Below are 14,597 nucleotides of genomic sequence, written 5' to 3'. Positions count from 1 at the left end.
ATAATAATAATAATAATAATAATAAACTGACAGATTCAGATTAAGAAGTTTATTGTCTAAATGTCCTCAAGGTTCACAAGTAAAAGTCTACCAATGACCATGCAAATTGCTATCCAGGACAAATAAAAGTCCCACATGCAAACTGGTGCCAGACCAATTCAGCATCTTGTAATTGCTCAAAATATAGACTTATTTTAAGGTTCCCGTCCACCTCATTCTGTTCAATGTGGTGGATCATATCCTACCTTAAAACTTATATTTGAAGTAAAATGAGAACGGCAACACCCCTTGAGCAGATTGTTGTTTCAATAGTCCAGCAGTTATTGGAATGTGAGTTCTTCAGTGCTGTCTAAGGTGCAGCACAGAAAGCAGTGCTCAGTAAAAGAGCTGAAAATGTCAGCTTGTCAGAGCTGTAATTTCATCCTCTCTGCCAGCTTCCGGGCCACTTGGCATGAGCTGAATACATCGACTGGACCCTGCAGTTATAGACCCTCACATCACAAGACCCCTCTTTCACTTTTTCAAATCGGCTGATGAACTGAGGCCTAACTGTAAGGGAAATCATGCAAACATTTGTGATTATTAATACAACCTAATGCAGTGCCATGCTCTGCTTTGTTGTGTCTGGTTAACTCATTAAAACTCATTCATTAAAACTTTTTTCCATGTTCATCCTGTTACAAGCTTTATTCCACTGGAGCGTGCGTCTCCGCTGTGGCATTTCATGCATGGGTGAGATGAGACGCACCTGCACAAAGCTCACTCACTCACGAGTGAATATGGAAAGACTGGTTTCTATCCAAGACAATTAAATCTTTGCTAACCTTGGCAGTGTTTGTAATAGCATACTACCACACTACTAGCCCAAACATTTCTGTCTGTGCAAATGTATGTGTATTTATGCATGGAATACTTGGTTTACCTATTTAATTTGCCAAAACATGCGGTATACAACAAATACGATGTATACTGGATGAGCATATCTGCTCCTAAATTATAATAAATAACAACAAAGCTGATCTAGGATCAGGACTAATGCAGCTACAGCAGCCAACTCCTGAGCAGAGCACTTGCATGTGATTGCCCTACTGCTAAATGGGATGTCAAGTTGTGCTAATGCCTCCTGTGCCAGAGACCTATTGAGGAAGATTAGACCAATCAGACAAAATCCTTTCTAAATGATCCAAGAGTCGAGCTAAAAATAATTACTCGCTCTGGGAAGGAATTGAACTGGGGCTGAACAGGTGTTTATGTTCTACATGGGCAGTTCCCGATTCATAGAAAGGTCATCGGAGACAGCACCGATCTCTGATGCATTTAAAGTGTTATTTACTTTTTTTATAATCAACAGACTGATGTAGTCTTATATTTTAAAGGTGATTTTTTTTAAATGTAATTTCTGCTTGCATGTGGTGATGTTGGACTGACATCTAGTGGTGTGGATGAATCACAAAAGTACAAAGGTTTTCAGTTGCCACTGCCATTGTAGAAATGGTGTATTTGTCACCCTTGATTCATTTATTCCACAAATAAAAGAGAGGCAGGTCATGTGATCTCAACATGGCGGCCACCCTGAGGTGACCCACTTTACATATTACTTTTTGTAGGCTGCTGATATGAGCGTAGTCTTAGAATCGTACATAGTGCATCTTTAAGTTACACTGGGTTGATTTTACAATAACTAATATATACAAATTATTATATTATGCTACATTATATATTAATATATGACATGTTTCTTAAATATTATTGTTCAGCATGCTTTGCTACAGGACAGATTTAAATGTTTTGTGATAAATGAAATTCTGTAGCATTTTATTTATTTATTTTTCCTAAATGTGTGTGACACTGTGGTTATTTATCGTATTAGGCTATTATACTCCCAAAATGAGTTTTCATTAATAAAGGAAAGCATTAACATGAGCTTTTTGCTTCATTTAATGTTAATTTTATTAAATTTGTGTTTTCATTTGAACATCTCTATTGATTTCGTTATGAAAGATGGATCCTAAATGGTTAACTATGCTGAAATTATACAGAGTTAGACTTAGCTTCTGGTTGGCTGATGTCAGACATTGAATGTGTATGAGAAAAAGTGGGTCAGATTCAAAGTAAGATGGGTCCAGACACCAGAATGTATAAGAACCCTGGAGACGAGTAACTGAGCCTGTCCACGGTGCACTTCAGCCTGGGCAACAAATGAGTCTCTGATCAATAGACTTTAAGCAGGACTCTTAAAGCAGAAATCCCTTTCTCCTTCTCTCTCTCACTGTCTCCCTCTTTCAGCATTAGAACGGGTCTCATTTCACTCCATTAACAGAGAAAAAAAACTCTCTGAAATAAGAAACAACACTTCAATTTGAAGGCTAAATTGTGGGCTGAAGGTAGAGATAGAGGTTAATCTGAGACTCTGGAATGTTGAAGTTACAGAATGACTGCTTGGATGTTTCCTTTTACACTAGACATTTTGTTTGACTAAATTAGCCTTAATCTTCGCTATTTATGAAATGTAAAAATCAGTATGAACAGTATGAATAACCAATAATTATTTTTTGTAAAAAAATTCTTATAAAAAGCATGATTCATACAATAGAATCCATTGATCACAGATTCTGTTCTTCTCTGCTTTCAACGTGTCCGTTAAACTAGGTCAAATTAAGGATTTTTTACAAATAAGAAAAAAAAGTGAGGGACAAGGTTCACCACTCATCATAAAACCTGAGAATTATTTTTGTCGTCCCATTAAACCGGAGGGATTCAGTAGGTCACAGGAACTGCAAGTTGTTTAATTTGACAGGAAATAAGAAGAAGGGGGAATATGACACATGAATGAGCACCAAAAACTAAAATAAATTAATAAGAACGAGAGCTTAAAAAGAAAGCTAGGACAATTTAATTTTGTGTAACATTGTTTACATGAAATATGAGAAATTGCTAGATCTCTACAACATCTGGTTTATGAACTTGATTTTTGATGAAAATAACTTTGCATGTGATTTTATGACTTTATTATTGCAGTCAGAAATGTATTTAAAATTAAAACTGTGTTATAAGGTATTGCTATTAAATTTGTCATACTTCATGCTGATAATAAGCATGTGTGCCTTATTAGATTCAGATACGTCTCTAACTATTCGACCACAAATCAGGTTTCACTTTCATTATTTTCGCTTTGACCTTTAATATTAGCCCTAATCTTCTATGGGAGTCTTACATATGTCCCACTGCAGCTGATCAACCATTAATGAATTAAACACTTCCCTTTAATAAAATCCCTAGAGATTTGTAATTTGTAATTGAAACAGTTGTGACTCATTGAGAACTTAAATAGCACAGCTATTAAATAGCTATCAGCTGATTTGTTTTTGGTGTATGAAATAAGATATATTTCTCCAAAAATATTTGATGACACACAGTGCAGGTTATATATATATATATATATATATATATATATATATCATTAACGTAATGGATTTATGGCATGACATAAACTGAGCATGTGAGGATGTGTACTGCTTTACTTGTAGGATTGTGTTCCCCACCAGGTGGCACAATCAGCCCAAATGATATACTGGAAAAAGACTTGATCGTATTTAAAAACTGTTGTCTACTATAAAACAATTTTGTGTAACAACATAAGGCCAACATATAAGGTTTGAATACATAAGGTCCTAACTTTATAAATGGCTGAAGGGCAAAACTTTTATTCCCGTTACATGCTGTATGTCAGTGATGCATATTTCACATATATGTGGCCAAGAAATCACCACGCCTGATGATCAAGTGAGAGAAAAAATCCGTTCTAAATCCACAGATGAGCAGGCTGTATTAACAGCTGTTGATCTAATGCTAATATTCACTGTGATTTACAGTCAAATGCTGTAGCCTGGATTAAGGATGTGCAAAGCTACAAAAATTAACTCCTTTTCAAAATGGTCCTTTTCAACAAATTTGTATGAAAGAGTTTTTTACTCACAGATGAGTTTAGAGAAGCAAATACTCTGCAAATGTTTTAAAAGTCCAACAACAGTCTTAACTGATAACCTGCATCTCTAATTTGTTCCTTTTTAGGTACCCACTCTAAAATTATTGCAGCTAAAAAAATGACTTACTCGTCGATCTCACTAATTGAAAAAGTCAGTTGCTGAACTGCTACTTTAGAATGGTTATTTTCAAACATGCTCTGGGTTGTTATGAGTTATGACTGTGATGAGCGAGTGGCATTGATGTTGGTTTGCACACGAATGAGCGTATTCTAGTTATATGTGCAGTTGTGCACACACTTTACTACACACATGTACACTTATTTAATAGAATGGCCCCAAGCAGCCCAAGATTTATTACCATTTCCACCTACTTTCATCTCAGCAGGAAACCAGAAGATGGACTCTGAGCTTGTGTAGTTTACCAGGTCTTAGCTGCTAATAAAACACATAATGACCATTAGTGGAAGGGAAAATGTTTAACTAATCCTTTAGGGATCCTGAAATGTCTGTTTCATTGCAACATTTAGATTCAGATTCAGGCCCAGGCAATGGAACAAACCACTGAAATCTGCAGAACTGTGTCACATGTAGTAATCAGAATGATAAAACATTAAAACATTTCAGTTTTTGTCCGGGTGCCGCAACAGGTCCCTGCAGAAGACTGGAGCGTTGATCCATGCCCATGTTCTCTAGTAGGTTCCGTGGATAATTAGCAGGCTGCCTCTCCCCTCCGTGGCCTCTGCTAATTGTTTGTGTTGTCTAGGAAACCTGAGAACCCTCAGCTTGAAACCAGACCGGCAAAACAGGGCCAAAATCTATTAAAAACAACCTTTTTGTTTGTGACTTATGCGTGAGGATGCAATATCACTTTCCAGTACATTGGTACAGGGGTGCGTTCTGAACAGTGTAAATAAAACATGAGAGATCAGAACGGGCCACAAGCAGAAAGGTCAAACGATCACTTCGTCCAGTAACTGGACACTACAGGTGAGGCGCCGTGGCATCCAGCCCATCTTGGAGGACAATGGTGCATTCTAGAGGAGGCCACGCTTGGCTCTCCTCAAGGTTTAGCGATGCCAGATTGCTTTGGCTTTGGCCTATATTCTGTCCCTTGTGATAGACGAGAGGACAACTTTGATTTCAGAGAGCTTGTTGTTCTTCTCTCTATTACTACATTATATTGCACTGGGTGAAACTATAGTACTATACCATATATAAACTTACCCATAATATGCTTCATTATGTTATTCACTTTAAAAATGTCCAATCAAATTTACGGTACAAGTAAAGTAAAAATGTAGTTAGTAATGTTGTAATGTAATATTACATTGCACATTTTACATAATCAGACTATACTGTTTCATTACTTTTAGATGACTTTTGACCTAACTTGTTCATCACATTGATTTAAAAAGGAAACTATTGTACCATATTGATATAAATAAATACAAAGAGCAATAGAATATATTCAATTCATTGTTATTAACAACATGAAGTGTATTAAACCTTACATAATGTCATGGTTTCTTAAACTGGTGTTCGTAAGGAACTGCAGGGGGTTTGTGAGTTTAATGAAAAGCTAATAATTAAATCATAAAAAATTAAAATTTAATGATTTTAAAATAAAATCAATCAAAATAAAACACTCACTAAAAAGAAATATTGTATTTGTTTGTGTGCATGTCATGTGACCATTAACCAACGTCAGAGAACCATGAACCTGCAAATGATACATAATTATTAAAATAAAATAAAATAAATAAATACATAAAAAAATTACATTTAATGGGTACTTCACGTAAATATATTAGGTGAAAGATGTTCAGATGACAAAAAAAAAAAGTTTAGGAATGTCTGCATTACATGTAAATAAGAAATGTTAAATGAGAATTTGTGCATTTTAAAGCGTATGAAAGATAAAAGACTTCCAAAGACATAGCAGTACATGCTTAAATAGCCTACTGAGTGATAATTCAAATAAAATTGTGTTCATCAGTAGTTGGTGCAATGTGTCAAACATCGGCTACTGTGGAGGAACGAGGAGACACAGGAGTAAACTCAAAACACAGTCTTTAATCTTCTACTTCCAGGAAATACAGGGCAGGCAGGCAGGCAGGCAGGCATACACGCAGCACAAGGACGAACAATACCAGACAAAGAACTTAGAACAAAACACTCCTTAAGAATACAACTCAATCAGGGGAAGATGAGACACACCTGGAAACAAATTGGAAACAATTAGGGAGCAGGAACAGGAAAAACAAATAAGGGCATGGAAACACATGGGGAGCAAAACACACAAAACACAGAACAGAGTCTGACACAATGTTGAAATACTTTTTAAACCTGAAATGATTTTTGTAAATCCAGTGCTCAAATGCTGTGTAGCCACCTGACTAGTGACTGGATTTTGAGTGAATGAAAGAAATATTCAATCCAAGCAGCTGAGTCCTTAACCATCTTCAAGAGACGACTTGCTCTTTTGCTGGTTTGATTGCTTCTATTGTCCTCATTTGTAAGTGCTTTGGATAAAAGCATATGCTAAATGACTAAATGTAAATGTAAATGTAAATCTGAACATACTTTAATATTAATTCTACAGTATATTGTACTATTCTGTACAGTGTACATTTACGTCAGACAAGTTCACTGGTCCAGCTAACACACCCAGCGGGCACCTTGACATCAATTTGATGTCATATATTAGTCAAGACTTGATTAAGATGCTGTAACGTCATTTTAAATTCAGTTTGGACGGCAGCTTCTTCCAGTGGTAACTGGATGAAAATAGGAAGTTACTCCCACACTGAAATTGGTATAATGTATATGTAGGCCAATGTGTTTAACATTCTGTTTACATCAAATCAACGTCATGTCGAGTTTTTGACATCAGTCTGATGTCATTTTAATGTCTTTTCAACATCAATTGCCCACTGGGTAGACTGTAAACTATTGGGCGGTGTTCCTATCTAAAAGGTGGTTGGTGATTTAGATGAAAGGTGGGACTTCCATTTCTATAGCATTCAAATTATTCTAATCATTACCATATCCTCACTCCTATAATGTCCTATTCTATATACTACTGCATGTGCTGTTTTGTTCATTCACGCTTCTAGAGATGTTGTGTTTTGTTTGGCATTTAATTGGTTTATTTCTGCCTGTATTGTCTGAATAATCACAGGCACACTGACACATTGACTGGCTTAAGAAACATTTCACTACAGAATCAAGATATATGAAGCCCAGTTCCACAGCTTAATGGACTAAGGGCCATTCCATAATTAAGGGAGAGCATTCAGTGCTGAATAAATCCAATTCAGATCTCCTTCATACTATTAAACACCACTCTACCATTCACGAAACGCTGCTCCAAATATGGATTGACTCTTAGTGAGCATAAGCATATTTCAACCTGATTCCATTGTTACTTGAGGAGGCTTTGGATCTCTCAGCCTCTAAGTAAGTCTTTGTTGATTATAATACTATTTAAAACCCCTCTCCCAATGAGAGGAAACAAATCCCCTTTAAATACAAGCAAATTAATTACATCTCAATAAAGCTTCCTTTTTATGTCAGGCCTGAGGGCTCATTCAGAGGAAAATTACATTCATATTTGTGCAGGTGAACAAAAATCCCCTGTTGGTTTTGTTTGCAAAGGGTGTGTAAGGAACAGTTAACATCAATTATTGCACACACAGGATTTTCCTTCTAGGTTGTAAGAGGTGTGTGTAAGGCTGAAATTAAAGAGATGTATTCCTTCCTCAGGCTTCCATGTATTTACTGTGAACGATGAGACAGTGAGGCTCTTGTGAAGACACCAAGCCTGAGCAGGCCTCTCCTAGCAACTGCAGCAACAATATCCATTCATTCAGCCGGAGTGGTCTGCTTTGAATATAGCTCAGAAAAGAGCCAGAATCCTCAGGCATTAATTTGTAACTGCAGGCTGTAGAAAAGCTGGGTGATGTGAGGTCCACTTAATAGAAGAGATGTTTTGTGCTCCCAGTGCTGAATCTCCAAACTTTTACATTTGAGTGGTTTCATGCACACTGAGTGTAAATACTGGGGTTAGATATGAAAACTGTTTGACTTGAAAGCAGTGATTATGTGGAGATATGGGAAAGCACCTTTAAATTGTGTTGCTAATAGAAATTTTCAAATCAAAACTCAATGCATTTATACTATTGTTCATGCAAAAATTAAAATTTTGTCATCATTTACTCACCCTTATGTTGTTCAAACCCACAAGACTTATGTTTATCTTTGAAACACAATGAAGATATTTCAATGAAATAATATCTGTCCCTCCACTGAAAGAACAGATTTAATTTAGGCTTTTATTTACAAATAAACATTGATCAACATATAGACTTAGAGAGTGTCTCTTCAGAAAATGTGGAATAACTGTTAAATTCACTTTACAATTTTTTTTTACAATGTCTTTTATCAATTTTTCGAAGCATCAAAATTTTGGTGGAATGGATTTTTTTAATTGGAGGGGCAGAAATGTTATATAAAATGTCTTAATTTGTGTTTGACGATCAAAGGTCTTTTGGGTTGGGTAATTTTTGAGTGAACTGTCCCTTTGAAAATGGTTTTAAAAGATGTTAATCGGTTTTATGGAATGATACAACAGGAGAACCTTGCTAAGTTTTAAGGGGTCATATGATGTTGCTAAAAATAACATGATTTTGTGTATTTGGTGTAATGAAATGTGTTTATGCAGTTTAAGGTTAAAAAAACACATTATTTTCCACATACTGTACATTATTGTTTCTCCTCTATGCCCCGCCTTTCTGAAACGCGTCGATTTTTACAAAGCTCATCGGTCTGAAAAGCAAAGTGTGCTGTGATTGGCCAGCTATCCAGTGCATTATGATTGGCCGAATACCTCAAGCGTGTGACGGAAATGTTACGCCCCTTACCATACTGTGATAATGCCCTGTCAGGCCGGAGCGATGATTCAAAAACTATGCACCAAGAGCTTGTAACACTCCAAAGAGAAAGGAAAAATTGAAATCGCATCATATGACCCCTTTAAGATCACTCGGAACACTTGGAAGCTAATATGCTGATCTAAAGAACACAGAAAACTTGATGTATCCCAAAAATGGTTATGTTGTAAGGGATGAGTCAACAGTGTAATTATAAATGTAATTACAGAAATTAATTACAGTTGTAACTACATGCAGGTATTTGTTTTTAAGTACATTGTGCCAGGTGATTAATTTAAATGTAAGTATATAGTAGTTAACAAGGAAGAAGTTTCTTTGCTCACCCTAAGATTCTGCCTTCATTTTATAGAGCATAGAATGCTTCTCCTTGCAAGCATTGCACAGCAAGAAATGGAACAGCTGGCTTCATGTTACAGTGACAGAAGCATATTTAATGTGCCTCCACCTTTCCAGCATTCATGACCACTGAAGACTCTCATAATACATCCTAAATCAATTGGAGAAAAGTGCGAGCAGACTGAGAGTCAGTAATGATGTGATTGATGAGATTGGTGTGAATATTTGTAAGCTGATAAGCCTCTTTTTTTCTCTGTATTCTCTCTGTCTTTCTCTCACACAGCAGAAGGCATACAACATTAAGCAGCAGAGTGTGAAAAACGAAAAGCACCTGAATGGAGGGGGTAAGTCTACACTTACACATCCTTGAGAACAATGAAAGCCGCCCAACAGCCCTGCAGAGGAACAATGCAATGTTGCCAAGGTTCCTTCTGTTCCATCCGAATGTCTTTAACCTTGTTTTTTGACACGTCATGACTGGGTGAAAAAGACTTCCGAAGTTCCTGCCATGCTTCCTGACATAAAATAATGATAAAGGCTTTTAAATTTGTCATGTGCCACTGACCCTAAAAAGACTCAAAATGAAATGTTCATCACTTTAAAAATATTATGTTTTTTAATAGATAATGGCTTAAAGGAATGCAAAGTTTAGTTGTTTGGCAGGAAACATCAAACTTGCTGTATTAATATACAGTAGAGCAGCGATCAAGTCAAATTTACTTGTATAGCGCTTTTCACAATACTAATTGTTTCAAAGCAGCTTTACAGAAAATCATGATTATGTTATAGAATATCTTAATATCATTATGCCTTATAGTTGAATTTAGCAGATTAGAGGTGAGTGATACAATAGTTTGCATTTTGCGATTCAAGCAATCAAGCAGTTGAGATATGCTATATAGTATATATCGCCCTACCTACACAAGTATACTGTATCTATGCAGATATAGTTGGACATACTTATATATCCAACTTTATATAAGAGCTTGGTGATGATATAGTTACATTTTGCAAAAAAAATAAAAAATAAATAAATACTGATTTACTATGTAGTAACACTTTATGATAAATAAATAAACAAATAAATAAATAAATTTTTTAAATAATGTTACACTGCTAATATGAATTAATAATATGTTCATGTCATAGTGTCATTCTTGTCTTATATAACCAACAATTACCCATAGAAGCCCTATTTCCAGAGGAAAAAATAATCATAATAATTCTGCGGAGTAAAGAATGATGAGCCTGACATGATGATCATGTCTAGAGATGTTGTTTTATTGTATACAGTATGTAATCTTTAATGTAGTCATGAACAATGTGTGATTGTAAGATGATTCTCTGTATGTGTACTTATTTTAAATTGCTCAATGTATGAATTTGTGAAGGATGAATGCTTCTTGGTAGTCCAATGGTTAATGTGAGATTTAGCAGTAGAGCAAAAGAGAGGGATTAAGCCCTCCACTAATCCTATCAGACTCCTGAGGAAGAGAGAGTGTGTATGTGAAAAATAAAGTTGGGAGGAGCAGGAGGGGTGTGGCTTTGATGCCCAGTGGTCACATGACTGTTTACACTGTGAGAGAGGAGGCATGTGGGTGAAGAACAGCAGAAACTCAGGAGAAATGGCCCTCACATAAACATGTAGGATATCTTACACACACATACACGCACACACAGGAAACAGCAGAATGGACCAGAGAGTTGAACACAGTTTTTATCCTCCTGAGGGCCAGCCCAGCAGACCCAGAGATGTGCTTGTTAAGTCAGGTAAGACAGAATCAACTGCTCAACTGCGGCTGAGATTACAGGATGCTGATATTATGATGCTGTGTTATGCAGTGAAACTTATTAGAATACCAATGATAAGAACATTTTCACTCTTATAGTAGAATAAGTTAATTTAAATTGTATTTAAACAAGTTCCAGTAGTGCACATTGTATTATTGCAATGTAATAACTTAGTGACAGTGTAGTATTTACAGATGTATAATGTTTTTTGAAAAGAAGTTGCTGTAGCAAATACAAGACAAACTAAGAAGGCAAAATAATGATACAAAAGACACTTAAACAAATCAGTTGAGTGAGAAACAGGGAACCATGCTTGCTCTGGGCATAGTGCCCAACTTGTTACTCATGGTGTTTTGCTCTAAAGTGAGACAACTGACTCCAAAAACTCTTTGGTAGTCATTAGAAAGTCACCATTTGTCATTTACTTTATGCACTTTTGTCGTCTGGTGATAAAGATGTAGCAATTTTAGGTGTCAGTATCATAGGATAAGCAGGATCATCTTTCACAATTTAGTTTTTTGTAATGTTTTACCAGCAGTATCTTGCTGTGTATTTGTTTTAGCCGAAAAGCACAAGGTCCGCAATGTATTTCTGCCTGACCATGATCGACACCAATAAACCCTGCTTTGTGTATTTGAACACAAATTGTGTTATCTTAAATCATCCATCTCTGAATGTCCAGCTTTTAAACAAACACACCTTTCACCAACAAGTCTTGGAAGTCTATTAAGCAGTTTCTTTGTGAATTAAATCTTAAATGTATAGTTACCAAAAATTAATATTCTGTCATATTTTACTTGAAATATATATATATATATATATATATATATTATTGTTATTATTATTCTTTTGTGGAACATAAAAGATCTTCTGGGGGAAAAAAAATGTTTAAGTTGTAAGTGTTCTACAGAATAATGAAATGCATGCAGGACTGGAATGACATAAGAAAAAATATTTTCTTTTTCTTTCTGAATTTTCTTTTTTGAGCAAACTATCCTTTCAAGTCTGTAGTCTTGATTTTCTATTCTATTCTATTCTATTCTATTCATCTAATATGAGTAAAATGACAATAAATAAATAAATAAATAGCTAGCTAGCACAGGAAAAAAATAAAATGATCCTAGTTACACAGAGTTACAAAACTGCATGTTAAAAACTCTTTTTATTGATTCGTCAAGACTACATTTAGTTGCTTGAAATAGGTTATATTGTGTTATTGCCCATAGAGACTGCTGTTTTGCTTCTTGCTGGGCACCTTTATAATGCAAATCCCCTGTCTGAGAGCTGTGTCTAAATGTTATGGCTTGCCAAGGACCAGCATTCAGTGGGGATTATGGGAAATAGCACTTCACTCCACACATACACACACAGTCATGGGAGAATGGGATCCCAGGGCATCCTCTGAGAATGCTGACATCGCCATGACAACTTTCAGCATTCTGTTTGTATACAATCCATTCTGGGAACAAACTTCTTATATAACAGAGGATTTTTGTATAAACAAAAATGGTCTTTGTAATGCTGAATATCTGGTAGTCAATGGGATAATTCAGTGTTGCAGAGGAATCTAAACTGCCCTACCTAATATGAAGTTAGCATGCTTGAGTTTTCCTTTCAAAAAGGTGCCATTATTTATTTATTTATTTATTTGTTTGTTTATGTTTGTTTGTTTTAAACATTAAACACATTTTAATTTTAATTTGGATCATATGAATGTAATTTATCTATGGCAAAGTAATGTTTTTTTTTCTTGTTTTTTTCCGAGGGGGCTTCATAATTCAAGTAAAAATAATAATAAAAAAAGTTCTTAAAGTATAATTTATTTGCCACTTCTTTTGATGTTTTCAAATATATAGCAGTGCAATCCTGATATTTTGAACATGACTTAAGTATCACTTCCTTTTAAGGCAACTGTAACTATAAATATAAATATAAATATACTACATTTTTAGGTCCATTATGCATCAAATTGTCATACTAAAGTGTAGCATTACCATCTGAAACCATCATTGAAGCATAGTTCTGTACTTTCTTGTAAGGGTCATATCTTGTCCCTCAAAGCATATTAGCATACTTTCTATGTATAGGCCTACTGAATCACTGTCGGTTATGTTGAGTATATAAGGAAACACCTGCTGTAGCCCCACACAAACAGACACCAAATGAATCGAATTAAGTACACTGTTTATAATCTGCAATTCTTGGAAATGGGCTCAGATCTGATCGGCAGAAACCCATGACATCCCTGTCTGTGTAACTCCTGGGTTTGTGGGGGATGTTGATAAATACATTATGCCCATAATAGAAGGATATTCACTTTCAGAACAGACACAGTCCACCCTCTGCTGCTCTTCACCATGTTACTGATCTTTAATCAATGAGATCAAGGACAGTCTTCCTGAACGCCAGATTGTGTAGCAATACAAAACGTACTGTGACACTTGTATGTATGTGTATGTGTAAGTACTTTTATCTCATATTGAATTCTATCTGTAAGCTCTGAACTAGCACACAAAATCTATTACACTTCATAACCATGATGCAACACTCTCCCTTCACATAATATTCATGTTGGCTACATGCTCACACAGTTTATTCAGTTAAAAGCAAGCAGACATTGCAACACATTCATTTGCCTTTACTAAAAGAGACTCTGCACACACAAACATTAAATAAACACTTTAACCCTGGTGTCCACATATATTTAGCTCTCATTTTCACAGACACACTTATGATATGAAGACTTGTTTTTAAATGAACATAGTTATTTTGATTGTTTTATTATTATTATTATTGTGTGTGTGTGTGTGTGTGTGTGTGTGTGTGTGTTTGTTAGTTGTTGTTTTTTTTTAGCAAAAAATATATAGATATTTCTATTTGATATTACATTTTATTATTTTATATCTTCAAAGACAATATATAAACTGTCAGACCCGCTTGTTACGACGCAATCTCTGTCCAACCAGTGATCATGGATTCATTATCCTTATAAACAGTTTTCGAACTATACCGTGGACTTTGGGGGAGCCCACTTGTTCATTGTCAATATTTTTTGAGACCCCCCAAAATTTCACAAATCACATTTTCAGGGGAGCCCATGTCTTATTAAGGGGAGCCGAGCTCCCCTGTAGTTCGCACCCTGCTTATAAACATGGTCTGTGGACTGTGACAGATTTCCTTGATCTTTATTTTTCTGATGAATATAGCATTTCCATATGTCAAAATATGTTTTATCTTTCAAAGAGCCACATCAAGGGAAAGGGAAAATAACAATGTTAAGTACAGTTGTATTTCTACCTAGATTTTCCTACAAAGTTCACTGCCACAATGTATTGTGGGTTACTGTGCTGAGCAGCACATTGCTAGGTGGTTTCTTGGGTTAAGCATAAACATAAACAAACATAAACACTGGCTTCCATGTTTTATGGGTTCGTTCCATAGGTGTAATGGTTTTTATATATAATGGTTTTATATTTATATGTATTATATAAGCTTGTTTCTTCATGGGACCCACCCCTCCCCCCCACCCCCC

At 35.5% G+C, this 14,597-nt stretch overlaps 1 protein-coding gene across 2 annotated transcripts in view; it reads left to right on the top strand.

The window, feature by feature from the left end:
• The window catches only part of LOC107699358 (protein FAM107B), a 31,759-nt gene that overhangs the window by 7,450 nt on the left and 9,712 nt on the right, over nt 1–14,597 (top strand). Inside the window, exon 2 of one of the 2 annotated variants that reach the window (XM_016500597.1) lies at nt 9,558–9,618. In XM_016500597.1, coding sequence (XP_016356083.1) covers nt 9,558–9,618 — 61 coding nt within the window. Of the gene's footprint in view, nt 1–9,557; nt 9,619–10,838; nt 11,045–14,597 lie in introns of those variants that run through there. The other variant, XM_016500596.1, reaches the window with a different exon arrangement.

The sequence above is a fragment of the Sinocyclocheilus anshuiensis genome, unplaced genomic scaffold, assembly GCF_001515605.1.
Source record: "Sinocyclocheilus anshuiensis isolate Anshui unplaced genomic scaffold, SAMN03320099.WGS_v1.1 scaffold42, whole genome shotgun sequence".
NCBI lineage: Eukaryota > Metazoa > Chordata > Actinopteri > Cypriniformes > Cyprinidae > Sinocyclocheilus > Sinocyclocheilus anshuiensis.
This window is presented reverse-complemented; position numbering and strand designations above follow the sequence as displayed.